This window comes from Drosophila elegans, unplaced genomic scaffold (genome assembly GCF_018152505.1).
Source record: "Drosophila elegans isolate 14027-0461.03 unplaced genomic scaffold, ASM1815250v1 contig_476, whole genome shotgun sequence".
Lineage (NCBI taxonomy): Eukaryota > Metazoa > Arthropoda > Insecta > Diptera > Drosophilidae > Drosophila > Drosophila elegans.
The window spans coordinates 18,052,470-18,079,391 of NW_024545863.1; the positions used below are offsets into that span (position 1 = coordinate 18,052,470).

A 26,922-nucleotide genomic window follows, 5' to 3' on the forward strand; every position below is an offset into this window, starting at 1 on the left:
GGAGCAGCTCTAAAATTGCGGGAGGCACTCCAGTGGGTAAAACACGCACACAAACGTATACGTTTAAACTCGAATGAGTAAATTGTGAATAATTTCGTGTTGTCTCATCAATATAAATAAAATATTTATTAACAATTTGTTAAGAGCTATAAATCGCACTCAGCAGCAGCTTTCGGCCGATGCGAAAGTCAAATACAGCGAGCCGAAAACCCGGAGGGATGGCAGGGCTCCCCCAGTGTTTGGGTTCAGACTGGAGCGCTTTGCGAAAAGTCCCAGGGTCTCTCACCAGGATCGGGACATGAGGGTATCTTTCGGGGACATAGGGGGCACCTGTGGGGATCTGTGAGGACCTGTAGCGATCGGCGGGGGACCGCCTGTGGTGCGGGCGGCGACGGCGGCAGGCTGGGCATATTAATTGTACGCTTGTTCAGCAAGCGGCGATTGCGTCCGGGTCGGGCCCAGTGCCACAGATCGTACAGATCGTACAGATCGTACTGATCGTCCATATCGGCACCCCCCCCGCCCGCCTTCCCCTCTCGACCGAAAGCTATATTCCTGCTGTTGGTGTCTGGCCAAATTGCTGCTATTTATGTTGGTAACTACCGTATAAACTTTGCAACAACAACACACGCACACCCCGGCACACACAATCGCATTCGCTGCGGACTGCACACGAGACATCGGTGGAACACGGCAAACGCTGAAATCAATATGTTCGCTAATAAATTGTCCCACAATATTCATTAAATTAAAAAAGTAACGAAAAGTGTTGTACCAGCCCGTGGAAAACAGGAGCGCTGCTTCTGCGCTCTGGGACAGTTAACGTAATAAGTGTGTTTAAAAACATTTTTCACTTTTGTGACCACTGTATCGGTATAACCTTTAGTAAAGAATCTCAAGCCCTAGTTTTGCTACCAACTCAAATTGGGGCAGCTGGTACAATAAACATTTTAAAGTGCACAATACAATATAATCTCAAAGCATAACAAATAATAAAATGTCCAAAGTTGGTCTTAAATTATAATAAATATAAATAGTTTTTATATTTAAAGCATCAATTAATAACAATTTTCTTATCAATAAAATACAAGTTTTTTTCGGCAAATATTGATTTCCGGTATCTAATTTAATGAAATAGTCTAAAATAAAGCTTATATTCAGACTTTGGTGTCTTGCTTTCCCCAAATGGATCCGCTCCTGTCGGCTCAGAGCGCGAAAATTTATTTTTAATTACGTAGCCCCAAACATGGCACAAACAGCGACCGCCACATTCTGATGCCAATACTCAGAGCGATGCCGATTTCTATTCACGAATCCCGGCTCCAAGTTTGTAGCCTGTAGCTTGAAGCCTGATGACCGAACACCGAAGACCGAAGTCCGCAAACGGACGCGGCTGGAGATGAGACTGCGGTTGTGACTGGGTTTGGGCCTGGGCTTGGAACAGAGGACTGGAGACTGGAGACGAGACTGGCGCTTGGAATGCACTGCCGACTCTGGTGCTGACTCCTCGGCCCGGGCTGTGCAAAATTATGACATGAACATGAACGAAGTCCACATAATGATGTTATACAATACGCCATCTTAGCGTAAACAAGGCGAAAAGCCGCGCCAGAGTTCGAAGCGCGACTCCGCTGGGGACTGGCGCTTGTTGGCCCGGTAATCCCATCCCAATCCCACAGATCGGAGGCATAGGACATGTGTTGAGTATTTGTTGTTTGCCATGCCCTTAGCATTGCAAAGGAGCATCACAGCTCGTTTTGAATTCGCTCTGTACACATGTACGCACTGTTGAACAATCTCCACAGAGATAACAAAACTGATTTAAAGCAGATTAAATTGTTCAAACTATGGCAGTACTAAAAAGTACAAAGGAAAACTTATTAAAAAAATACTGTTTGGGAGTTAAAAACCAAAAAAAATTATAATAAAGAGCTTTATGAAAATTTCAAAAAAAATCATACACATTCTAAAAAATATAAATAAATAAAAACTAGACAAAAAAAAATTCAACACATTTAGAATACTATTTTCTGTTCTCTAATAAAGATGCCTATTTAAAGACAATTAAAATTAAATATGTGTTAAGCAATTTTAAGAGTGTACAAAAAGCGCATTCGCGTTTGCATAGAATATCTTCGATTTGTGGTGTTCTTGACCAGAAGCTGTTGTCACGAAAAAGGCGCAGCGTTAAAAAAACAGGTTGTATTCAAAATTTTGTTGACTCTTTTACTGTGAAAAATTGGTTTGAAATAATGAATTTATGGATTTTGGGCACAAATATTTCTCGATGAGTTTGTGACTTATGGCCCCGAGATTCGTGCTTCATCTAGAGGTTAATGGCTGCAGCCGCCTCGTGCGAATGGTAGGAATGTAACCCAGTTCTGCTGAGGGTTTCCGCTTTAATGATATGGAAACCGAAAGTCCCAAGAGGTAGACCCTCCGTTCGTGTGTGTGTTTGCACAAGTGAGCGTGGGCGGCCCGGCCTCAGATACTTTTTCCGTAATACATAATGCCGGGTTCTTGACTGCCATTACGCTAAATATAGCAATTACAAGCCAATTGCGAATCACAAATGCCATTGAAAATGCATTCAACAAAAGCAAGATCGCAGGGCTGAGGGGCAGAGCTCACACGCACATTTAGGCTCTGTGAATGTATATATGTACGTGTGGGCCAATGCATTCAGGCCAGATGTGTGCGTGAGTAATTGGCAATAACTGCAATATTCTGTCATTTACTTCGAAATCAACGCAACAGACTAACGTTTAAAGGTTCTGTATGAACGGAGGGGAAGTAAGCCCCCCACCGCCACTTCCCAAGCCCCTGATGACCCCTTTACAATGACAATGGCAACCTTCACACAGAAAATCGTTCATTAAGAAAATTATGGAGCTGTTATGTGAAAATAAATGGGGGCAGGTCGCCGCGTATGTTATATGATGCGAGTGTCGGTAAAAAAAAGCTCGGCGAGGTAAATAGAAGACTTGAGATAATTTTGACTAAAAAACTTCCCATCGTGGTAACCCCACATATTAAGAATATGAGTTTTTAAGAGGTTGTGTCTTTGAGTCGAAATCAACATTTATTTGAAATTGTTATCATGTTCATAACTTGTAAAGAGTTTTAGTCGAATTTCTAAATAACCAACATTTAATTAAGTTAGATAATTCTTCATGTCTTCTTCGGAAGCCTGATTTATATTTTATAATAGATACAACAACCTACACAGTTTACACGACAATTACAACACATTGGCGCAAAATACAAACTTAAAATTTAATTTTAGTAATAGATTAATACCCGAGTTTATAATTAATTTTAAACAATCATTATTTGTAACATGTCCGATGACAATAAGTTAAAATAAGTTGAAAATTTTTCATATTAAGGAAATTTGATACAGGTATAATGAGAACAATTAGAATCTTTACAAAAACAGAATTTTTATAAAATTAGAATATTAAAACAATTTGTTCAATACAAGAGTAACATATAAGAAACAAAAAACAAAAAAAAACGTTTTGAAATAATGATTGTTCTTTTAAGTTTTTTTTTTTAATTTCTTAATAACTTTTTTATAATATTTAATCAATAGATCACATAAACTGTTGTTTTTATAAGTTCATCAAAACCGTTCAATATAAAGGAAACTAACACAGTTTTGTATGATATTTCCTTTTTCTCCACTTTCTAATTGATATTGGTATAATTGAACTATTAAATCACTGCAATCATGACACTTTATCTCTTATCTATTGGGAACTATTCATTCGCATGTTATCCGGCCGAAAAATCAAATGCCGCACATGCAAAACATTGACTGCAGCAGTCGCAGTCTCACTCAAATTGCCACTCAAATCCCAAGCCAGTGGAAGTGAGCCACTGGAATCTGGAATATGGGTGGAGACACCTCTGTGCTCGCTGCCTCTCGCTCTGGGCCGTATGGCCATCTCGTTCTTGCGGAGGCCAGGAATCTCAGTCACAGCAGGCGGTGGCAGCAACAACAAACAGGCAACAACAGCAACAAAGGCAAGGCGTCGCCCAGAGCAACAAAAACAACAAGGGCAATGGGAAAAAAATCAACCACGAAAATTTATGAAACACAAAAGTGGAGGAAAAAGCAAAGAAAACAAAAACGAAAACGAAAACAAAGAGCAAACTTAAATGGCGACGACGACGACGAAGTGGCGGCAGTGATTTTGAACGACCGAAGAAGGGGGTGGCCTAAAAGGGGCTATGGCTGCAGGGGGGGTGGCAGGGGCGGAGGGGAAGGACAAGAGTGGCAATGGCTGCGGGCACACACAGGATAATAAATAATTGCCGACATCGGCAGGAGACTTCGCTCAGATCGCTGGCAACATAATTTCTGCGGCCCAAACCTGTCAATGTATCTTCGCATCCGAGAAATGCACATGTTAAACCCCTCGAGGTGCTTCCGCCCCATGCACTTGGAGAAAAATTTCTATTTAAATAAATTTGTTCTCAATAGTAAGGTTAGATCAAAAATAAAACATTTGAATTTAAAAATATATGAAAGCAAATTTACGAACGTAGAAAAATATATTAAAAATAAATTATTTAATTTGAATTTAAGGAGAATTATTTTAAAAAAAAGGAAGAATGCAAAAAGAGAATTTACAAATTATTTTTACAAATTTTCTATAGTGCACTTGATCCTCTCAGCCATGTGCTGGATCATGTAAAGTTAATCCTGGATGAGCAACGCCCTTTGACACTGACAAGAGGACCAGGGATCAGGACGGGAGAGGGAAGGATCGGCAAACAGCTGGCCAAGTGGCCAATTCAAACTCCAATTGCCGGTGGGCGGGGTGGGAAATGCGGTTGCAAGGTCACCCGACGCTTCTAGGCTAGACGGCTGAAATCGCACCACTCCATTCCAGTTGCGTGATCCGGGTAATTATCCTACTCAGAGCGATCGATCGATCGATCGGTCGATCGGCCGATTGATCTGCACAGGCAGCAGATCGTGACATTTGATGGACATTTGCCGCCGCTGCCGTTTGCCGTTTTCTGTTTGCAGTTGCATATTGCCGGAGTGGATTCTGGTCGGTTGGGGTCTACTAATCAAATAGCCTAGAAGCTCCAGGCCTCTGGACCTCCACTCCACGGTAATCTGCTCTTACAGCCTTCAATCAACTCATTAGAATCTCAATTCAACAAACTGACAACACAGCAAATTGCCATTGACGTTGCAATTGTGAAATCAGAAGCGTTTCAATATTTAAATGAGACAATTTGTAGGCGCTTAAATGCATACAATGGGTTTGCAGTGGAAAATGTATAATAAACCAGAATGAATGCTGTAGTCCCCGACTACAGGGCTTACTTATTGCCCTGTTACAAAATGTAATTACAATTATAATAATTGTGTCAAAACTAAGTAGATTTTTAGAAGAATTTGTTATATGTTTCTATAAGGGCCTAGCATTACAAATTCTTTAATATTGATTTTCCTACTAGTAAAAGTGAAAACAGGGATTACAAAAAATGTACAACCACCTAATTGTGATAGGCCCCGGCGAGATTCGAACTCACGATCTCCTGTTTACTAGACAGGCGCTTTAACCAACTAAGCCACGGCGCCCATATATCTTTCACTGTTTTTATGTGCCCCATGAGGTCTCTTACTCTCTAAATCAATTCAAATGAATTGCACTTAAAATAATTAAATTTTGACAATTGATATTTTCTACCGTCGACGGTGAAGATAGTGATAGGAAACAAAACATAGGAAAAAGATAATTTAAACTTCACCTGTAAAAAACCTAGAAATCATTTTATCAAATTGGAACATTGATAAAGTCATAATAGTGTGTGCCTTATATATGGTTCATGATAATCTAAAAATAGCCCCATTTATATTTAGATAGTACACGCACATATTTAATTGGGGGATCACTGATTTTAAAATTCAGCAAGGTAAGTAAGCTCAGTACATAAATAGTTTATGCTGGACTGATAAATAACAACTAAAAATAACATATAATTTTATGATATCAGTAAAATACATTTTTAACTTAGATTGTTCAAACTAGTTCAAGATATTACACTTTTATCCAATTCAAAAATGTTCTGTTAGAGATTTGGTTTTTTAAATAAAGTACGCTTTTTTTCTTTGTTTGCAACTATTAATGCAAATGCGATTGGTTCTATTGGATTATTCATATTTTATATGGCTTAACTTATATACGTGAGTTCGCAACATCGCTCGAGCTCCGAGAACTAAGTAACTAATGCTGATCTCACATGAAGTCATCTGAATTTATGCACACCTCCATGCATTTGCTTTTTGTGGGCCTTTTTACTTTTACATTCTTTACGTCATAAAACCCTGGAAAATCAAAAATGCATTTGCTATGTGTACGAGAAGTGTAATTATTCAGAAGCCCAAGGATATTTGGAGCAAGTACAGTCGTAGCCGCCTAAAAGAGTCAAGGACCGCCGACTTTTTCTTTAATTTTAATGAATAAGTAAACTGCTTGGGCAGGCATATAATTAATACAAAACATCAACTTACAGCGAAGTATTTGCGAATTCATTTTGCATCAGAATGGGTTTGAAATGGGTTCCACTGCTTGTGGCATGCTCGTGTTTATTTGCGCTGGGTAACAATTTGAAATTTGGCTCAGGCTGCAATTTGGCGGCGTGTTTTGCATATTATCAGCTAATTTCGCCTCCGAGATAAGCACTCTTTCTCCTAAACTCGTTGCCCCGCCATGAGTGTAATTTATGCCCCACCAATCCCCAACCTTTTGGCGTAGCAAGTGAGTGGCAACAATAAAATTGTTCACTGGTTCTTTGTGCAACAAAAAAATATTTATGCAAATCAAGCTGCGCTTTGTTGCTGCACTAGCCATATTTTAATGCATTTTCAAATATAATTGCGCCTCGGGTTGGGCATGAACATCATGAACAGTGGAAGTAGAAGTGGAAGTGGAAGTGGAAGTGGCTGCTCTGGTATTCCACTTGGAGCAGCTTTGCACCGGCGATTTAATCTCGTTTAATTGCTGCGACTAAGTGCGGATATGAGGGCCAGGAGGGGGATTACTTGCAGTCAGCTGCCGGCAAACGAAATTGCATCAATGTCAAGCATGTGGAGCGGCTTTCGAAGCACAAAAAAACGGACTCAGGAACACGTCGAGGTGCACCAAATGATGGCCTGCTGCACACCTTGTTCCCTGCCCCTGTCCCCTGTCCCCCTGCCCTGCCCAAAGATTTTCCGCATTAATATTGCAATTTTATGAAAACAAGAACATCGTTCGGCGAAGGAGCCGCGTCTCCCTGTCGCCGGCCTCAATTGCACCTGCCCATTTAGCGCACGCCGCGCTAATGACAAGTCATTTTGAATATTCCTGTCCCAGGGTCCCCTTGAAAGGGATACTTTTAAAGGATACTCGGTTTAAGCAATTGCCTAAGAAGGACTTTTCAATACACTCGTTTTTGGTTGTACGAAATTGTTCGGATTTAAACCATCAACAACCCAAGAATAATAAATAGTAGCATGAGAATTAAACCCTAAACAGTAGAGTTGGCGTTTTGGTAGATAATAATATGTCGCCATCAATAAAAATATAATTTACTGGTACAATACAAATAGAAATGATTTTTTTTGTTCATAAATTAGGTTTGCCCTAAGAACGAATTTTTAATACATTTTTCCTCGGTTTTGAAGACTTACCCAAACAGCATTTCTTCTGAGTTTTGATTTAAGCCTTTGAGTAATTTAATAATATTTCAATATCAATACACAATTTATAACTGGTTTACAGTCATTTGCAGATAGTAAAGGTAAGTTCCAAGTACTGTTGACTTTTAGTTTAGATAGGGTATTTTGCAAGACTTCAACAATTGCAATGTAATATGTAAGTTAATGGCTCCCCAGGGGTGGCTTTCGACTTGGAAACGCTGCCTAGATCAAGTGGCACTCACATGGAAGGGCGCTCAAAATTAATAACGTTATTTTCGCATTAGGAAGCAGCCATGACACAGGCAGTTATGAGCATTTCGCGTAATTACAGTAATTATTGTATTAATTTTGTTTCGTTTTTACAGGTCCCCAAGTTATGCGATCTGCGATCTACGTTCTTGACAACCCCGACGATCGATGGCAGCGAGGGCGATTAGCCCCTTCAAGATACGCGCCAGTTGCAACGCCCCGAGGAGATGGACCTTAAGTTCGGGTTGCAATTTCAAAAGCGATTATGCTAATTGACCCAGTGAGGAGTAGTCGGGGCTCAAGTCGGTGGATATAATATCCAGCGACAGGGCACAATTTTATGCAATTAATGCAGCGAATTCGGTGTGCATTTTGTAGCCGAAATGCCAACCAAAGTGGACACCCTCCGAGCAGGCTGCTCTATATAAATTGTAGGACCACGTCGAATTTGCATGGCAACAAAATATAGAGTACAATAAATATTTAAATTTTATTGGGCTCCTCGCCCAACATCCATCAACGAAATGGAGAGCGAGTCGTACCAAAAAAAAAAAAAAAAAGCGAGAGAAATAAAAGTTGAAAGCGTTAAATTTACGAGGTCTGGGCAAAGTGCTCGACACATTAATGGCCAAACATGGCCGGACCAACTACGATTGGTCTTCTCTTTGAAAACTCTGGTGGGTTTTTTTTCACAGCGGATAGGTTGACGGGGGGAACTACTTCCATTTCGCATGCGCGCGCATTTAAATTCACTTCCGTTTTTGCCGCAAATTGTTGTGTGTGTGTGTCTGCCTTTGAGTGCTTTGTGGGCTGCCATAAATTCATAACTTTGTGGAAAATCATAAAAACAGAATTTATGGCTTAATTATATATGTACACTTTCAGGAGCGCGGAGAGCAGTACACAGAGCAAGTACACAGTTGGCCTCGACTTAGGCATTTCTTTTTCTTCATTTCACGCTGATGATTAAGTGTCGCACACACTCTCACAGTCGCTAACACCGATACGTATCCACACAGTCGAAAAATACACTAAAATATTTTAAATAAATTTCATTAAAAAATAAAGAATTTTATGATTGTCTATATCAAGCTAACTAACAAAACAATGCAATTTAGGATCTCATAAAAAACGACAACGGTACACAGAAAAAATTTTTTTCTTTTAGTACATTTAAAAAGAATTTTTAAAATAATATAAAAAATTTATAAATTAATAATTTCTTAAAATTCTTTTGTAGAAATTGTTTTTTTTAAGCCTTAATCCCTTAATCTTTTCTTAACAAGAGTCAGATTCTATTCTGCCAACAGCATTTGTCACACCACCATTACGTCATCACCTAATCATCACCAAATCATCACCAAATGATTAGTAACAAGAAAGAAAGCAAACTTCGGCAAGCCGAAGTTCATATACCCTTGCAGCTATCGCAAGAATTAAATATTTTTGAAAACATTAAAATTATGATTTACTTGCGTATATGTTTAAAAACATTGAAGCTATGACGATTTGCAGCTTAATTATTTGATTGTTCTTTTATATATTTTTATTATTTGTATGGGAGCTATATGATATAGTCGTCCGATTTTGATGAAATTTAAACCATAATTCTGAAATATTTAACCATTGCTATATGTCGAAGAACTAAACAAAAAATTAAAAAACAGCAAAGCTATAATTTTTTTTCAATTATTTTTCCGATTGTTCCTATGGGAGCTATATGCTATAGTCGTCCGATTTTGATGAAATTTTAACTATAATTCTGAAATATTTAACCATTGCTTTATATCGAAGAACTAAACAAAAAATTAAAAAACAGCAAAGTTATAATTTTTTTTCAATTATTTTTCCGATTGTTCCTATGGGAGCTATATGCTATAGTCGTCCGATCCGGCTCGTTCCGACTTATATACTACCTGCAATAGGAAGACAACTTTTGGGAAAGTTTCATGCAGATAGCTTTAAAACTGAGAGACTAGTTTGCATATAAACGGACGGACAGACGGACAGACGGACAGACGGACGGACAGACGGACGGACAGACGGACATGGCTAGATCGACTCTACTAGTGATGCTGATCAAGAATATATATACTTTATAGGGTCGGAAACGTCTCCTTCGCTGCGTTGCAAACTTCTGACTGAAATTATAATACCCTCTGCAAGGGTATAAAAAGGACATAATATCATCACCAAATCACTCCTCCCTTTTGAAACTCCAAAATCGTATAGAAAAGTTTTAATTCTCAAAAAAAAAAATAATTCTCTCTGAGCTCAAATGCAGGGTTACCAATACTTTTTTCTCTGAGTGCGGAAACGCGGATTTTTAGCTCGTATTTATGCTTAAATGCGCTGCAATTGTTCTTAAAACGCTGCCAACCTGCACGCGATGATGGAAAACCTCAACGATTTTCATTTTATTCTGGCCAGTAGTGACTGTTGTTGCTGCGGCGGCTGCTGCTCATAACTTGCAATTACGTGCAGCGTTTTCTTTTGTTTCTTATTGATTTTTTTGTTTGTTGAAGCGAAGAAACAAAAAAATTGGGTTAAGCTGTTTTGCATTTGCAGCGGGTCCACACGCGCCCAGATAGACGATTCCCACGATTCTTCGGGCTTGGAGATTGGAGATGGCTTGGGGCAGAAGGAACAGGAGGAACAGGACCTGCAGACAGTTTGTCTATAAAGTTCGCCCGACCCGGGGGAAGAGCTTCTTCGAGAACTTCTTGCATAAAGCCAATTAAATTAAGAAATCTGATGCAGGCCAACGACAACAACACAAACACCAGCAGCAGCGACAACGACAACGACACTTGGAATAAGAAAACAAAAATAAATGGAATGATGCAGAAACGTGAATCACAGTGGAATCTCTCCCTCACTCCCACTCCCACTCTCACTCCATCTGTCTCCGTCTCTGTTCCTCCGCGCAGTCGAGCCTGGCAATTGGTATTTTACAACAAACAGAGCTTGCGTTCTGCTTATTTAACATAAATCGAATGGCTACTGAAATACACCCAGTCAGCCAGTCAGCCAGTCAGTTAGCCAGTCGTCTTATCTCTGACTTTGACTGGAGTTCTCGCTGCTGGGTTGTGTGATGCACCCGGAGAAAAGTTCTTCCAGTAATTATTACCACTTTGAAAAAAAAAACAAGCATACGCCATGTTGGACTCAAAGAAAAATGGATAAATCAGTACTTTGGCTTAAGATAAATATTTATTTCCTTACTATTCCATTTTGTTTTATCTTCAGTAAAAACATTACATACGTTTTCCAATCTTGTTTTACAATAACAAGCAAACAAAAAAGGTAAACTCTTAAATTAAGATTATATATAATTACACTGGAAACATACATTTGTATAGATAAGTTTTTGAAATAATACTACATTTAAAAAACAACAATATCTTGGATGTAAATATATAACCACTGAATAAATATTTAAAGGCAGCCGGCTTAAACAACAAAGTTATAAATTCATTATTTAAAACTTTTGTACTGCCTTTAAATTATTTTGAACACGAGGTATATTAAATTTAAGAGTTTTAGAATTTCGGTTTTATATTTGGAAACACATCTGATAAATTTTAAAGTAAATAAAGTTTTGAGCTTTTTTGTTGGCCTTTTGAAAACCAGTTTGTATTCGGGCTTATTTTTTTATGTCGCTATTGATTATTTAGCTTTAACTATACTTATTTGATGACCCTTTAATTTTTTCCCTGTGTTTCCTTGGGAGCTGGGCCAATTTCATTGAGTAAAGGCAAATGTAAAGGTAAAGCAAACGACCTTTAGAAAAATTGCAGAGGTCCGAGGAGTTGTTTCTGTCTTTTGCAGACAAATCACGACCCGCAGACGAAACCAGCCGGCCAACGAGGACATTTTGTTGGAGGGGGCGACAGTGTAGCGGGGAGGGCTACAGATTTCACACCTCCTCCACAGCGAAAAGGCTGAAAGAAGTGAGACGGACTGACCCAACTAATAAGAGTCAGCTTCGCAAAAACAGCAACTGCAACACCTCAACAGCGACAACAACAACATGGCATAATAAATAAAAGCCAAGTAGCTGCTGCTGCCTCGGAGTCTGGGTCTGCATTTTGGGCCTGCTCTGGTCTGGTCTGGTCTGGTCGGGGTTGGTCGGGGTTGGTCTGTTTTGGCCCAGCCTGGAGTCCGGACTGCAGCCACAACGGAGTCTGCTGGGCCCTGTGATTTTCACAAGTTGATATCGCAAACACAAAATGTTAATGAGCAATTTCGAGATGGTGCGAAGTGATTTCATTATTTAAACTTTTTTTTTTTTTTTTGCTTAGTTTTGGCCTTTTATTTCGTTGTCTTCGGCTCTGGGATTGGGATTGGATGTGCTGTGAGGTTGAGGTTTCTTTCTGTCTTTTCTTGGGCTTCGGGTAAGACTTTTATTACGGCTGCTCCATTGGGTAATGAAAGCGAAACAATTTTAATTGGCACTGGCTGGCAGCACTTTTATTTTGGCCTCTTTCGATGCCAAATTAATTATTTCCTGTCAAATTAGTTTTGAGTTTCGGCATAAATTACGGCCCAGGCACTATGAATATGCATTGCATTCAGCTCAATCCCCACCCCGCGTCCTTCTGCGCCGCAAAATGTCACCTGTCGTGCGATGTCGCGTCGGGTTACTTCAAAACATTGTTCCGCCGCATAAATTAAGGCCAGCAACGTTGATTAATTGGGTCGCATTTGATGATTAAAACATAAATTGCAATGGATGCAGTAAACGTGGCCATGGATACAGCAACTACGTGGCCAGGACTCGTCTTAGGGGTTGCCAGCCACTAAAATTACACTTAATTAAACAACAACCCATTAGGGATCCTCATCCTGATGAGCCCCCTTCGCAAAGAGAAGTAAGGAAGAGCACTCAAAAGGGTTGTAGTATTCAAAGAATTTTATATGAGGAAAAGAGCTGACCTGGGGAATTATTAACTGATCCTGGCAAATGTAATTTATCGGGCTGTCCAGAAAATTGTGAAAGTTCGTTCATGCTAAGCTTTTTGACAGATGCACCATGGATAGAGTTACACATGTGTGCATGAACAAATAAAAGCACTGTGTACATATCTTTTGTTGGACATCGTAACCAGGTAATCTCTAAGGACGTTAATAATATTAAATATAATGGTTGTCTAAAGATTAACCAACTTTTACAAAACGAACTTTATTAATATGTTTATTTAGAATATTAATTATTAAAATCTATAATATTGTTTCTACTCAACGAAAGAACTATCTTTGGCCTTAGCGGCATTCTAAAATTAAATAAAAAAAGTATGAATAGATTTAATTAAATTGGATAATATAGCCTGGCGAACTCAGTCAGAAAATGTTACAATACCTTTTGGTTTGCATCGTTCTACTCAACAGACGCAGCACCGACGGATGCCTGTGCGCCACAAAGGTTATAGTGCGTGTGCCCCAGGAGAAGGACATTGGTTTGATTTTCGGTGAGGCGGACATTTGATTCCGCTCCATTCCGATCCACATTTTTGACTTACCCCAACAGATCTGACCGTCACCAACCGCATCAGGGGCGGCAAGAGGGAAACACTGGATTTCACAGTCGTCTCCAACGGGGAATGCACTGTGAACACGACCAGCGGTGAGCAGGTGCATTCAATGGGTCGAATCTTTGGCGGCGACTTCGGATCCGTCGAACCTGGGAGGAGTGAAACTGTTTCCCTGGTGTGGCCCACGGTGGTTAGTCCTAAAATTAGATGACAGTTAATTCGCCAGTTTTCGTTACATATTAGTTTTACCTTAAAAGACTATTTAAATAAAAATTAATTTCTTTGCATTTCCACAGTCTCTGTACAACCGGGTGGGCAGTTGCCCCATTCTGATCTCCGCGACGTGTGCCCACGACCAGGATGCGGTGGCAACCGCCAAGCAAGTGCTGCACTTTGACACCCGCTTCGAGACCCTTGATCCGCAGAGCAACAAACTGCGCAGGCGAAAGGGCTTCAAGGACTGTCACAACTGGGACAAGGATTACCTCCGCAACTGCACACCGCTGAACTGCGAGGAGCGATACTTCGGCCAGCGCAGCTTCTTCAACGTCGAAACGGAACAGTGCGAACGGGCATCGGATTGCTCGCGACCTGGGGAATATTACGACATATTCAGCAACGAGGCCATTGAGACCGGAAATTTTGTGTCGGAGGATGAACTCGAACTGATCAAACAAGGCAAGTTCGATTCAAACTATTTGGAGCTTCGAGGACCTTCACCGGTGAGTTGCACTTCGACATTTTGATTTTAATTCTGGGCATTACTTCTTAATACACTGAACAAATAAATACAATGCATATTTATTTCCATGATTTAATATTCAAAAACATTAAATGTTTGTGAAAAATATTAAGCCGAAATAAGTTCCTATTTGATTTTAATGCATTTTATTTAAGTTAAATATAAATAAATTCGGAAAATAGTAACATAAAAGTTTTCTTATAATTTCATAATTTTGTATTTAAAAAATTTAAAAACCGCAATAGATTTTAATGTCAGTTATCAGCTTTTACCACAAATATAAAGCTATTTTGGCTCTTGACTATAGCATCACTTTTTTTTTGTTTAATTTGCCTATTTTAACCTTACCTATGTATATACGAATAGTAGTTACTTGAATTGTCTCGTTTTGCCTTACAAAAATGAGCAGAAAACGCGTATGTTACCAAACAACTTCAATTTAGTCACATTGAACTAGCGCCATCTACCGTATTTAGCATGAAACTGCCTATACAACTGCTTGCATTTACGTCGATAAAGCAGGAATTCCAAACAGCAATATCATATATATGTTTTGTTGCTGATGAGGCAAATGGCGCCGTGGCTTAGTTGGTTAAAGCGCCTGTCTAGTAAACAGGAGATCGTGAGTTCGAATCTCGCCGGGGCCTATGGTTGCACGATTGAGTGTGTTCCATTTTTTTGGCACTTGAATAATTAATTCACTTTTAACACTTAAATGTTTGAAAAATTAATCTCTATAAATTATATGGTAAAATATATTTAAGTTTAAAGTTTTGTAAACAAAGTATTTCGGTAACATTAACATTTTACTTATATACACCAAATAATTCTTACACTAATATATTTATACATTAACTGATTATTTATACTTGCGACAGCAGCACGAACCGAGTGAGGATCCCGCGTATCCTCTGAGCAAACAGAGCAGAAAACAGGCTGTAAGACCTCACTTATACAATCCCATAATGTCGCAGGATTGTGATAAGTCCCGCAAACTTACACTGGCTGATTTCAATGATTGCTTTCAGCACTTGAAGGATGTTCAGTCCCTTGAAGACTCTGTAAACGTGAAGAAACTTGTGAAAAAGTCACCTTTCGAGATTCCGCTCCTGACACAGCTCTATTACGACTGGTATCTGCCCATGAGGGCCGACAACTGGGGTGAAGCAAGTGAATTTGGCGCACCAGGTGAACCAAGTCCCCAAACAGCCCCATCAGGATCGCCGCCCCTCATAGACTGGATAAGTAGACTCGACGGCAGCGGTTGGATATTGCTGATCCTTAAAGGCACCGCCATTGTGAGTTTGTAATGTCGGTGCTCGAACAGTGTAAATTTATATTTGGCGATTGTTTCAGATCTTACTGCTCATTATGTTTCAGATTTTTGCCACTCTGATGACCTATTTCTTGGTTTGCCTTGCGGTCTACGGCTTTATGGAAATTTATACTTTTTGGACTTCCGACTCCGAGGCAGCCGACACTTTGATGGGGGACTCCAATTCTCAAACCAGCAACTTTGTTCTTGTCACCTCAGAGAGTCTTATGTCCCAACGTTAACTGAGTTTAATGAGTTTTGAATGTGCATTCAGTCGAAGTTGAAATATAAATCGCTGCTGTCATTACTTTTTTTTGGCCAAAAATGTGTGATGAAATTTGTTTAAATCTCTCAAGTTGTTTTATTGGTTTTTTTTGTGAAGAAACTTTTTTTTTTTTTATCTACCCGGATTTATTGTTCTATAACACTCCTTTGATATTTTAATTTATGTGTGATTGTTATTTTTCAAAACAAAAAAAAATGTTTTATGTGTTACAAAAAACAGAATATATCGGCTTAAATTCAACACAAGTAAATTCTTATTACTTTTGTCATTCAGAATATAAGAATAAAGAATACCCTAACTAAACAAAAGACAGTGTTGTAAAGCGGCTTCCCCAACACTACTCTCGTGAAATTCCTACTCGGCGAATTATTTTTGTTTATTATATTTAATTTAAACCCCCAATTAGCCAGCTCTAAAATGGGACCCGAGGAGGAACTGCTGTTCCGCAACTTCCAGCGCCTGAAGAGTTACATGTTCGACGACGAGAAGGTGTCCACGACGACGTCCCGCGAGCAGGTGAGTAATCCCGGATAAAAGTCGGTCGGCCAGATAAAGATAACCGATGGAGTGTATTGCAGCAAAAGACGGAGGGCTCGGTGGAGAAATGCTTCGATCGCTTCGAGCAGCTGATGTTCACGCACCCGCGCCTCACCCAGATCTTCCGACTGGAGCACCAGTACTATCTGGACGCGATGTTGAGGCGATTGCCCTCCAACTACGAGTGCCTGGACAGCAGTCGTCCGTGGTGCGTGTACTGGATCCTGCAGGCGGCACAGTTGCTCAGCTTCAACTTTGACGACCAGACGCTGGACCACGTGGTGCAGTTCCTTGGCAAGTGGGTCCTTAAAGATATACCAATGCTGGGTGGTTGTAAGCCATTAATAATTCTCTACCAAACAGATGCCGGTCGCCGACGGGTGGCTTCGGAGGAGGACCTGGTCAGTATGCCCACCTGGCGCCCACCTATGCGGCTGTCAACAGCCTGTGCATCATTGGCACTGAGCAGGCTTACCGCGCCATCGACCGCCCGACTCTGGTTCAGTTCCTGTTCAGTGTGCGCGAATCGGACGGATCCTTCCGCCTGCACGTGGACGGGGAGACGGATGTGCGCGGAGCCTACTGCGCCATCTCCTGTGCCAAGCTGCTCAATCTCCCCGAGCCGGTGCTAAAGGAACTGTTCGCCGGCACCGGCGACTGGATAGCCCAGTGTCAGACCTACGAGGGCGGTTTTGGCGGTGCCCCTGATCTGGAGGCCCATGGCGGCTATACCTTTTGCGGCATTGCCGGGCTGGCGCTGCTCAACGAGGCGGACAAGTGCGACCGACAGGCTCTGCTAAAGTGGACGCTTCGCCGGCAGATGACGTACGAGGGCGGCTTCCAGGGGCGAACCAACAAACTCGTTGACGGCTGCTACTCATTCTGGGTGGGCGCCACGATCCCCATCACACAGGCCACTCTATCAGGCGTTGATAAGCAGATGGAGCACACCCTGTTCGATGTGGAGGCCCTGCAGGAGTACATCCTGCTGTGCTGCCAGAAGCAGAACGGTGGGCTCATCGACAAGCCCGGAAAGTATGCCATTCCCACCTATTTGCTGGTTACGCTCATTTAAAAGCACTCTATTTTCAGACCCCAAGATCTCTATCACACGTGCTATACCCTCAGCGGAGTTTCCATTGCCCAGCATTCGGAGTGCGCCAACAGCCCGCAGGTCCTGGGCGACACTATTAATGAGCTGCTGCCCACCCACCCACTCTTTAACGTCCCACCGAAGTCCGTTGCGGCTGCCAGGAGCCACTTCAGCAATTCCAATGACACTGAGTTCTCGGGCAGTGATAGTCCGTGCAAGGATAGTTAAAAGGTCGATGCACTGGAGAGCTTTTTACTGGATGGTGGTTTACCTTTAAAAAACTAAATTTGCTTTAATAAAATAATCTTTGAATTATAGTATGTTTCGCTTCTTAAAAATGTGTGTGAATGGAAAGAGGAATTGATTAAAATATACTTTTTGAAACTATTTTAAGATGAAAATAATTTTACTGCAATAACAATTTGACAAAATATAACATTTATACTAAATAAAATACCAAATATTTATTTATCTTATGTACATTGTATAAAATGAAGTATTCCAGAATATTTTGAAAGGACCAAAAATAAAAGGAAAAATGGTTTAAAATGTGATGTCTTCTACATAAACAATTAATGTTTCAAACCAAAATATGTACCGTTTTTAAATAAATATTTTACATTTTTTAATTTTGTTTTACCGAAAACCTGTAGCTGTTTTTGAGAAATTAGCTATGATATCAGCTATTCAAATATCTATGTTTACGTGTGAACGTTTATTCAGAAATAATTCGTTGTGAATGGCATTTTGGAAGCCATTTGAAATCGCGTCATTGTCCCTAGTTGTTTATGTTCTCCAGCCACAGGACATTGAAGAGGAGGACTCCAGCCGAGGGCATAGATCGCCGGGAGTATATCGGCCACCTGGTCGATGAGTATTACACAACGACAAACGTCGGTGAGTTGGTTATTTGTTATAAATTGCCCTTGAACTCATTTTGGATTTGCGGTTCCAGAGGCCCAGGAGCAGGTGACTGCGAATTTGGCCAACTTTGCCTACGATCCCATCAATTGGCCACATTTGCTGGAGGCAGACGCCCTGGATGTGTTCATAGCATCGCTGGAATCCCAAAATCAGCGTCTAAAACTGCACGGAATTGCGGCATTGTGTAACATATGCTTGGGTATGGAATACAACGATTTTAAGGACTCTTCTCCATGGGTTTTGTTTTGATTGCAGACAGAACTGCAGCCAAATTCATCAGGGAGCAGCTACAGCTTATCACCGGCCTCTTTGTGCGCACAGATCATCCGGAAATAGTGCTCCATAGCCTGGCGCTCTTTTACCAGCTCCTCGAATCCGGTGAGGTTGACAGGGAATTGCTTCTTGGCCCTTCGCTGCTGAGGACTGTGCAGGAGTGGCGGGTGAAGGCTCACGATCAGCGCATCGTTAAACTCTGTCAACTGCTGCTGCAGGATTTCGCCACACGCACCGAGGTTGTCCAGTTGCAGAATGCTCCACCAACTCTGCCGGCAGCTGAGCAGCCGAGCACCTCGGCAGGTTCAAGTGGTTAAGCGCTTCTCGCAAAGCGATTTGGAGCAGTTTGCCCGGTTCACCGGCGACCACAACTACATCCACAGCCTGGACACTCCCGTGGAGGAGCGGCGCGTGCACGGAGCCCTGCTCAACGCGGTGGTGGCGGGCATAATGGGAACTCAGTTGCCAGGACCGGGCACCGTGGTTCTGGAACAGAGCTTTAAGTTCCTGAAACCCTGTCGCATTGAGACGGACACTCTGGTCACTGTGAGCCTGGTGCAGGCGCGTAAAATCTCCACCGTGGAGTACGACATGCGACAGAACGACGAGGTGGTCTTCGCAGGCAGTGCCAAATTGCTGACGCGCAGTGACCAAACAGACTAGTTTTTTCTTTCAATAAAAATGTTATTTTGTATATATTTATGGTACTATTTCTTGGAGGCACGCTTGCCCTCGCCCTTCTTGGGCGCTGCCTTTCCGCGCAGCTTGCGCAGTCGCTTCATCTCCTCCTTGAAGTCCTGGTGCTCGTCGCGGAACAATCCGTAGTCGCGGAGGTTCTTCATCAGCAGGTGCGTCTCCACGTGGCGCGGATACCAGTTGACCACGTAGTCCCGCTTGTGAATCGGCTCCTCGGAGAACATGCGAACTACCTGGTAAAGTAATATACTATTATGTTTAAGATTTACTTAATAAACAGAAGTGAAATCAAACCTTCATGGATTTATCGTTTGTGGTGCGCGCAACTTCGCCGAAAATGCGATTTGAGAGGTAGTTCATGCGTCGCGCATACTGTGTGCCGAGCTTTATCAGCTCCGTGTACTTGTGGGACATTTCTACTTTATATTTATTATTAGTTTACGTTTGTTTTCATTAATTAATTGCTAAGATTTAGCTTTTAGTAAATTGCGGTTATGTCACGAAACAAAAACAAGCGACAGCTGATTGCCAGGTTAAATTGGCATTCACAGTGAACGCAACTATTAGGGGCACCCTTGAAATTTAAAATTGAAGTTATAACCGTTATATGGCCGAAATTATTTTGAAAAGCAATTTAACAATTTTTTTTTAATAATAGTAATTACGCGTGTGATTACTTAAAAGTTTAACTACATAAAATAATTCTATTGGGAAAAAATATGTATTTGTAAGTAAAACAAATTAACAAATCTGTTGTCGCTTTCGGATTGCATGTTATTTATAACATGCCAGTTTAATTGTATTTGCCTTGAGATAGTTTTGGAAAACTTAGTGTAATAACATTTCAGAGGATTAAACTTCCCCAAACTCAAATCGAATTCGAGTGAATCGATCCAAATCTACTATATAACCAGAACGGCCTAATAAGCACCCTCAAATTTAAATTTTTAATGTCTATGTCACTTATTATTTCATTATAGTAAAAAAAATTGATTTTGAAGCTTTATAAACGTCAAAATTATAAACTAATTGGAAAACTTCACCTTAATTACCTTTTTAGTTATTAAAGATACAAATAAAAATATCACATAAACATATCAAATTCGTCAAATTATCTTTTATTTAAAACGAAAAGCCATTAGAGCATGTACCACCGTATTAGTCAATTGGAATAACAAAATGTCAGCAACAATCTAAGCTTAAGGCTCCTCTCGTGTAATACTAGAATTACTTATCTAAATTAGACCGTCTCAATAGCTCCCCGTCGTCTGCCTTCCGTGCCGCCAGTGGAGTCATTTCCGTCGTTCCCGATAAAGGACGTCTCCTCGGAGCTCTGCACTGGGACCACTTCGCGGGCCAGGCCGTTCAGCTGGCTCAGCAGGGCGTTGGTGCCCACCAGGGACGCTTCTCGGGGGGATCCGCTGTGGCCGGATAGCTGATCGTAGTGGAGCACCCGGATAGGCGTGTGCGAGCGGGAGGCGGGCGAGGGGTTGCCCCGCGAATGCGGGCTGTTGTTGCGCGAGTGCTGGAAATCCTCCAGGGGAATCTCCTCCGAGCTAAAATGAAATTACAAAATTATAAATTAACTTTTAGAACGAATGGAAGGAGTTTTTAAGGCTGAACAGTTGCATGCAATTGAAGATGAATTTTTAAAATGACATCGAGAAAAGACAAAAAAATATTAAAAATTTCTGATAATAAACTATTTTAATCACAGTGAAATTAACAAATGTATAGGTACTCTCATGGTTGGTTAAATTGATTCCCACAGAATAAAAACATGCCCGATTGGTTTTTATTTTATAAAAAAGAAGCATACAAGACATAATGCAAAACTATATTTGATTCTTTAAGGATATTTCCATATAATGATGTACAAAAAGTATAATCAATTACATGGTAAATATATTTAAATAAAATAAATTGAGTGAATTATATAATTTGTACAAACATCTAAATTTGGAATATAACATGGAATAAAACCATGAAAATAAACAGCAAAATATATGTACATTTTGCAATTTGCTAATCTAAATAGCCTAATAAAACGTGCACAACTTGAACACTAACTTAAACAGTTCTATAATCCCAATTATAACAACCATTCCATAGAAAATCTGATTCGTTACCGCGGCCTGGGCATCCTTGGACTGCTTTCCCGCGATCGGTTACCGGAGCTTCTGGGCTGGGAGTTCTCCCGCGACTGCGAGGAGCTGATGCTGCCCACACTGACACTGGGCGATCGCTCCCGATCCGAGTGATCTGCCCTCAGATTCGAGCCAGAAGTTGAGCTGGGACTGCGGCGTCGGGAGCGGCCTGCGCTTTCATTCCTAATGCTGCAGGAAGACGCACCAATGAGGATGTGGATGGGAGGCATGAGAAGGAAGGCCTGTTTTGAGCTTACCCCTCGATGGAGCGGTTCTGGGCCATCTGGGTGCGACTGACTCCGGCACTGTTGTTTCCCCGCAGCACGGCCGCAAATCCAGGTACACGATTGGCCGTGAACATGGGACGATGGTGGCTGCTACGCGAGCTGCTGCCGCTGCTGTTGCCGCTGCCTCCGCCACTGGACGTCGCCATGGTGCCGCCCACCGCGAACACGGGCGAGTCCATTTGGCCAGGGATCTCGATGAGCTGCGCTATCTGGTACATCTTCTTCTGGCGCGCCTTGCTGCGTCCCTTGGTTAGTCGCTGCTTGGCCGCCATGCAGCGGATGTGATCGTCGAACAGGAACTTGGCCGAGAGCAACGGGGTGCGGTTGTGCGTGACTCCGCCGCGATGCACAGTGATATGCAGGCAGCGTGAATCGTCCTTGTCCCCCTGCACCTCGACGTCTTGCAAAAAACCCACGAACTTTGCCACGCCCCAGCCGAGCAGTTTGGCATCCGGCTCCACGAGGATCAACTGGAGAGCGTCAATTACCAGAAAACGTCTTTGTTTGCTGCTGTCCTTGGCCACCACGGTGCAGGCAATCAGGTCACTATTGTCTGTCCGGGATCAGTGCCAGTTAGTAGGTTCGTGACCAGTGGCTTGCCAGAAATGGATACTCACTCAGATCTAGCACGTTCTCCACCTGCACCAGATTGACGACATTCGTCAGCGGCAGCAGTGATTCCTTCTCATTCAGAAACTTTTGGCACGTGCGACGCAGCAGGAAATAGACGCGGATGGCGCGTCGGGCCTTTTCCACCTCCCCGCAGGGCAAGCGTCGTGTGAAGTTAATTCCCGTGAGGGGCGTACCCGTGGGAGGCAGTAAGATGGTGGAGTCCATACACAGAAACTCCACGTTCAAATGCGCCTTTCGCATCTCGTTGTACTCGTCTTCGAAGAGGTCAAGGAAGATATCCTCCGACTTGTAAAAGTTGCGCAGTACCGCCATTGATTGGTTGCGGGCGCTAAAGAGTAGATCCTGTTGGGCGGAGGTAATGCAGCGCGTCTCATCCGAACTGGGACGGGTGAAGGTAACCAGCAACTCCAGGGCAATCTCAACGGTTATTAAGCGAATGCGAGATGCTGCAAGCAAAGGGGAATTTATTAAGAACTGGAGTTTAGTGAACACTTCCTATGAAACTTACATGGCTGACTGGACTGTGTGATAATATTCAACAGATGCTCAATTAGGGCCGTCTTGTAGCTGAAGGCGCCGCGCGTTGACTTGGCCAATACCTGTTCGAACCACTCGTTCTTGATGCCTGTATAAGAAGAATTGGCCAGAAATTTAGTTAGCAAACGAAAATGATAGATGATTTCGGATAAGTACGGAAAGTGGAGATGTTACGTACCATCTGGACGGAGTGGGACAGATACCAGAATGTGAAATGTTCATTACACACATAGAAAGCAGTTAAAATGAAGCACAAATGGGGTGATCAGAACAATGGAAAGTTACACAGCATTAGCCCATGAATAGAGCGACAGGTTAAAGAACAAGCGAATCGCAATGGAACCTACCACGATTGTGCGACATGGCATAAATGAGACACAGCGACAACAGGGCCAGGTAATCGTTTTCGGTGCAGTCCAAAGCATGCAGGACAGTGTCCAAAAACGGTTTGGCCATTTCCCCGAAGTCTGACTTCGCCGAGGAAGATGACTTCTGCAGCAGTTGCTTCTCCTCGTCAGTTATGTTACGCAGCTTCGTCTGCTCCGCTTCCACAGCATCTGCCTGAGAGTCCAGTTCAGTGGCGGCAGGAGAAGAAGACTCCACACCGCTGTCCTCGCTGAGGGCATAGCTGGAGGCGCTGGACTGGCCGGTGACCGTGTCGAGGGCCTGTTCGAGACTCTCGTTGGGCTCTCCGAATCCTGGCACAACAACCTCGCGGTGCTCTACGTACGAATTGAGAATCTCGGCCGCGCCCTCCTTGAAGACGCTGTGGTCGCCGTTGAGAATGACCCATGCCAGGGCATGCACCAGAGGGGCATGCGATACCACCAGAAAGACCAATGAGAGCAGGAAAAGGGCCACGATTGAACTCACTCGCGGGTTGTGCATCTCCTGGATGTCGATGTCCACGTTGCGATTGAGCACGGCAGCCAGATTCTGGGTGACCACCGCCAGCGAGGGCGGTGGTGGGGCTGGCGTCAGTGAGAATATATACAGGGGCACAAAGAGCTTATGCAGCAGGTGCTCGGTCAGCACTGCGTTCAGATCCTTGATGTCGAGCAGAAGAATATCGCTTAAATAGTGCAAGTGATCTAGGTGCTCAGCCACTAAATTGGACAGCTTCTGATTTGACTGATGGCTGCAAGCGGAGAAAAGAGTAGTATCCAAATCGAAAGGGCTGATCAAGGGTTTTACTCTTACTCTATATCTGTGCGCACACAAGTATCTAGTTCCAGAATGTGTTTGCCAATGAACCAGACCAGATTACTAAAGTAAGGAGCGGCCGTTCTGGGGGATAAAAAAGGTGGTTTAGAAGAGGCCAAACAGTATTTGAGATAGGCATCATACTTGTCTCGGATAAAACGCAGCATGCTGGAGTTTTGAACCTTGTAGACATTTAAGGAAATGGTGCGCACAGCTATTCTCACCATAGACTCGGGATGATTGAAGAACTTGATGGCCTCCGTGTACAAGGGAAAATCATTTGTGTGCTGAAAAGGCAAAAAAAAAAATACATTAATAATTGGTTGACGGTCCTTTTGAGTAATTCAGACTTCATTGTAGAAAAAGTGGATCGTGTGTGTGTTCAGCTTTAGACTGAGTGTCTTCAGGAAAAGTATGTAATAGCCCATCACATCCTCGTCGGAGAAGTCGAACTTGTGCACCATTATGGAATTAACATGGTTATTGCTCAGAAGATAATCTGGAACAAGGCAAATCAGATTAATATATAGAATACATAGAAGAGCATATGGGACTAACACAGAGACGTCTCATTGCGTATGTTCTCGAACAGAATGTTGAGTGTTTGCAGCAGCTGGACGCACACGAAGCTGGAGCCGCCACTCTTCTGCCGCATGATGTGCAGGAAATAGGAGAGCATGTTCTTCTCCAGAAAGAAGCTGGAAAGATAAATATAAATATGACACTATAAATATGTTTCCGCAACTTACTCAAACACCAGGGAGTCATGCTGGTCACCCCAAATCAGGATCTCTGCGATGCAGCGCAGCGACTCCACCAGCAGACCGCGGTTGCTTTCCGACACGGTGGTGTTCTTCTCCAGAATGCTATACAGGTACTTAAGGTGCTCCAGCGAAAGACGGTTCTTGGGGCGGCCGCCCCAGGGTCCGCCAAACCAACTGCGACTCCGAAACATGCTGGCTACTTGGCTGGAATCAACTGGACGCTCCGCCTGGCTGATCTCATATCAGGTTGCAGTGGATTGCGGGGGCGCTGTTCCCTCGGATCTTCGCATGCACCACTGCTCACGGTCACGCCACTGGGTTGGCCCACAAAACGGGGGCACCAGATGCCTGCGATTGCACGAATCTAATTTTGTAATTGGCGAATTGCGATTTTTTCAACAAATTGCTCTTCTTCTTGGGAACACAAGTGTCACAGTCAGCTGTTGCTTCGACCAAACTTATTGGTTATCGGTATCGGAGTAAAAGATAATAATCGTTGCTTCTACTGTGACAGCATGTGAACTGCGACTTGGTCACGACTTACCAAAAAATGTTTAGATTTGTAATTAAAAAACTAATTTTAATTGCCTATAACATTTAATTAACAAGAAGGGATTCAAACTCGGAAGGAACCTATTACGTTACTGCATATCTCATTATGCATATTATAAAATAATAACAGTAAAAATCTGAGAAAAATTATATATTTTCAGATTATCTTAAGCGCAACTTTTTAGTAACCTGATAGTGATTAAAATGCGTATATTTTCTATTGATGGAGGTGTAAAATGTACGAAAACTGTGACTTGGTCACGTCTTGCTAGGGCTAAACTGTTATTTTTACAATATCCTCGAAAACAGCTTTATTTCTTTTTAGGCAAAACTTTTAACTAGCTGGGTTTTTGGTTAAAGTTTATGGAATACGAGCCCGTGTTGGGATCCTGTTGCATTTGGAAATTCTGTGTGGACAGTCCGAACGGCTTGAGTATCATATTGCCCAGATCCTTCAGGCTTGACATCATCTCGTTCTTGAGCTTCTCATTGCGCTCGTTAATAATGGGCGGCAGGCGAATTTGAGCCTCGCGTGCCTCCTGCTGTCCAGGATCAATCTCAGCCACCTTTTTATAGTCCTCCAAGGCCTCATCGGGTTTGTCGTCCTGCTCGTAGAGTTTGGCCCGCCTGCAAGGAGGAAGTAGAGTTTTAGGAGACAAGGCAGTCTGATGGTTTCATATTTAACCCCACCTCAGGAGCACTCTCACATACTCCGGCCACAGTTCGATGGCCTTTGTGCAGTCGTCGATGGCCGCTTTGTTGGCCTCCAGCTTTATCTTGGCAGCCGCCCTGTTTCCGTAGAGCACCGCTCGTTCCTTTGTGCTGTCGGAGGGGCAGATGCCCAGGGCTTCTGTGTATGTCCTGGCGGCGCCTTCGGGATCGTCGTTCTTAAAAAGCTCGTTACCCTCCAGCTTCAGTTTGTCGGCCTTCTCCTTGTTCGCTGCCAGCTGCTCGGGGCTTAGTTCCTTCTCCCGTTCGCGCAGCTCCTCGATAGATATCTCGGAGTCCACTGTCGGTGGTGTCACTACACAATCTCCGCCCGCCGCTCCCTGTTCCGCTTCGTCATCCAACGCCAGCTGGCTCTGCTTCTCCACGATCTCGTCCACATCCTTCTCGCTCAGCCGCGTGCTGGTGGCCTCCTTCTCTGTGATCTCCTCTCCGATCGCGTCCTGGAACTCGTCGTCACTGTTGGCGTTGTCGGCCATCCTGTTGGATTTTAATCCTGCTCGTTTATGGGAAAATTTAGTTTTTTGTGCAGCAACAAATAAAGCTCCTCATGCTGCCGATAACAGTGCCTATCGATAACAGCCCGCCGTTAGTATGTAATTAGTATATTCTTTGAGATGCAGTGCTGGGAAATCCCAACATAACATGGGTACAATTTTAGAGCAATAATTTAATAAAATTAAAAACTTCAAACAGCCTCAGAATTTATAAATAAT

General features: G+C 42.5%; 6 protein-coding genes and 2 non-coding genes across 16 annotated transcripts; 4 read left to right on the forward strand and 4 right to left on the reverse strand.

The window, feature by feature from the left end:
• Nucleotides 1-5,531: 5,531 nt before the first annotated feature.
• Trnat-agu lies at nt 5,532-5,605 on the reverse strand. Its single transcript has one exon. It is a non-coding gene; the product is annotated as a tRNA-Thr (tRNA).
• A 7,702-nt stretch (nt 5,606-13,307) lies between these two features.
• On the forward strand, nt 13,308-15,855 carry LOC108135051. Of its 6 annotated transcripts, none has more exons than XM_017255590.1 (5): nt 13,308-13,428; nt 13,488-13,681; nt 13,788-14,213; nt 15,112-15,531; nt 15,590-15,855. In XM_017255590.1, the coding sequence occupies exons 1-5, from the start codon at nt 13,308-13,310 to the stop codon at nt 15,788-15,790; spliced, it is 1,362 nt and encodes a 453-aa protein (XP_017111079.1). In that variant the 3' UTR covers nt 15,791-15,855. The 6 variants fall into 6 exon arrangements, with proteins under 6 accessions (XP_017111079.1, XP_017111080.1, XP_017111081.1 ...); XM_017255591.1 differs by having other exon boundaries at nt 15,115-15,531; nt 15,614-15,855; XM_017255592.2 differs by having other exon boundaries at nt 15,115-15,561; nt 15,614-15,716.
• On the forward strand, nt 14,807-14,880 carry Trnat-agu. The gene has a single exon. It is a non-coding gene; the product is annotated as a tRNA-Thr (tRNA).
• Nucleotides 15,856-16,147: 292 nt separating the features above from the next.
• Nucleotides 16,148-17,781, forward strand: LOC108135167 (protein farnesyltransferase subunit beta). The gene is made up of 4 exons (XM_017255791.2): nt 16,148-16,350; nt 16,413-16,669; nt 16,735-17,406; nt 17,464-17,781. Exons 1-4 carry the CDS (start codon nt 16,252-16,254, stop codon nt 17,690-17,692), a joined length of 1,257 nt encoding a protein of 418 aa, XP_017111280.1. The 5' UTR covers nt 16,148-16,251; the 3' UTR covers nt 17,693-17,781.
• Nucleotides 17,782-18,204: 423 nt separating this feature from the next.
• On the forward strand, nt 18,205-19,355 carry LOC108135171. The gene is made up of 4 exons (XM_017255795.2): nt 18,205-18,361; nt 18,420-18,587; nt 18,644-18,852; nt 18,941-19,355. The coding sequence occupies exons 1-4, from the start codon at nt 18,253-18,255 to the stop codon at nt 19,322-19,324; spliced, it is 870 nt and encodes a 289-aa protein (XP_017111284.1). The 5' UTR covers nt 18,205-18,252; the 3' UTR covers nt 19,325-19,355.
• Nucleotides 19,333-19,882, reverse strand: LOC108135170 (28S ribosomal protein S33, mitochondrial). The gene is made up of 2 exons (XM_017255794.2): nt 19,652-19,882; nt 19,333-19,590 (listed from the first exon to the last, which is right to left on the reverse strand). Exons 1-2 carry the CDS (start codon nt 19,769-19,771, stop codon nt 19,369-19,371), a joined length of 342 nt encoding a protein of 113 aa, XP_017111283.1. The 5' UTR covers nt 19,772-19,882; the 3' UTR covers nt 19,333-19,368.
• A 577-nt stretch (nt 19,883-20,459) lies between these two features.
• Nucleotides 20,460-25,376, reverse strand: LOC108135120 (protein CLEC16A homolog). 4 transcript variants are annotated; one of them, XM_017255719.2, is made up of 12 exons: nt 24,914-25,376; nt 24,723-24,862; nt 24,515-24,663; nt 24,309-24,451; nt 24,162-24,248; nt 23,309-24,099; nt 23,140-23,142; nt 22,933-23,049; nt 22,409-22,870; nt 21,762-22,344; nt 21,487-21,693; nt 20,460-20,913 (listed from the first exon to the last, which is right to left on the reverse strand). In XM_017255719.2, the coding sequence occupies exons 1-12, from the start codon at nt 25,117-25,119 to the stop codon at nt 20,598-20,600; spliced, it is 3,204 nt and encodes a 1,067-aa protein (XP_017111208.1). In that variant the 5' UTR covers nt 25,120-25,376; the 3' UTR covers nt 20,460-20,597. The 4 variants fall into 4 exon arrangements, with proteins under 4 accessions (XP_017111208.1, XP_017111210.1, XP_017111209.1 ...); XM_017255721.2 differs by lacking the exon at nt 21,487-21,693; XM_017255720.2 differs by lacking the exon at nt 23,140-23,142 and having other exon boundaries at nt 24,914-25,375.
• Nucleotides 25,377-25,616: 240 nt separating this feature from the next.
• On the reverse strand, nt 25,617-26,788 carry LOC108135121 (tetratricopeptide repeat protein 1). Its single transcript, XM_017255723.2, has 2 exons — nt 26,171-26,788; nt 25,617-26,107 (listed from the first exon to the last, which is right to left on the reverse strand). The coding sequence occupies exons 1-2, from the start codon at nt 26,683-26,685 to the stop codon at nt 25,819-25,821; spliced, it is 804 nt and encodes a 267-aa protein (XP_017111212.1). The 5' UTR covers nt 26,686-26,788; the 3' UTR covers nt 25,617-25,818.
• Between the last annotated feature and the right edge of the window lie 134 nt (nt 26,789-26,922).

Coding starts and splice junctions, on each gene's coding strand:
- LOC108135051 (XM_017255590.1), top strand. CDS start 13,308: ATGTTACAATACCTTTTGGTTTGCATCGTTCTACTCAACAGACGCAGC. Junction 14,214..15,111: donor AGCTTCGAGGACCTTCACCG/GTGAGTTGCACT, acceptor TACTTGCGACAG/CAGCACGAACCGAGTGAGGA. Junction 15,532..15,589: donor TCCTTAAAGGCACCGCCATT/GTGAGTTTGTAA, acceptor CGATTGTTTCAG/ATCTTACTGCTCATTATGTT.
- LOC108135167 (XM_017255791.2), top strand. CDS start 16,252: ATGGGACCCGAGGAGGAACTGCTGTTCCGCAACTTCCAGCGCCTGAAG. Junction 16,351..16,412: donor CGACGACGTCCCGCGAGCAG/GTGAGTAATCCC, acceptor AGTGTATTGCAG/CAAAAGACGGAGGGCTCGGT. Junction 17,407..17,463: donor CTCATCGACAAGCCCGGAAA/GTATGCCATTCC, acceptor CTCTATTTTCAG/ACCCCAAGATCTCTATCACA.
- LOC108135171 (XM_017255795.2), top strand. CDS start 18,253: ATGTTCTCCAGCCACAGGACATTGAAGAGGAGGACTCCAGCCGAGGGC. Junction 18,362..18,419: donor TTACACAACGACAAACGTCG/GTGAGTTGGTTA, acceptor TTGCGGTTCCAG/AGGCCCAGGAGCAGGTGACT. Junction 18,853..18,940: donor AGGCTCACGATCAGCGCATC/GTTAAACTCTGT, acceptor CTCTGCCGGCAG/CTGAGCAGCCGAGCACCTCG.
- LOC108135170 (XM_017255794.2), bottom strand. CDS start 19,771: ATGTCCCACAAGTACACGGAGCTGATAAAGCTCGGCACACAGTATGCG. Junction 19,591..19,651: donor CAAACGATAAATCCATGAAG/GTTTGATTTCAC, acceptor TTACTTTACCAG/GTAGTTCGCATGTTCTCCGA.
- LOC108135120 (XM_017255719.2), bottom strand. CDS start 25,119: ATGTTTCGGAGTCGCAGTTGGTTTGGCGGACCCTGGGGCGGCCGCCCC. Junction 21,694..21,761: donor CAGAACCGCTCCATCGAGGG/GTAAGCTCAAAA, acceptor GTCTTCCTGCAG/CATTAGGAATGAAAGCGCAG. Junction 20,914..21,486: donor CCAAGGATGCCCAGGCCGCG/GTAACGAATCAG, acceptor ATTTCATTTTAG/CTCGGAGGAGATTCCCCTGG.
- LOC108135121 (XM_017255723.2), bottom strand. CDS start 26,685: ATGGCCGACAACGCCAACAGTGACGACGAGTTCCAGGACGCGATCGGA. Junction 26,108..26,170: donor TATGTGAGAGTGCTCCTGAG/GTGGGGTTAAAT, acceptor TCCTCCTTGCAG/GCGGGCCAAACTCTACGAGC.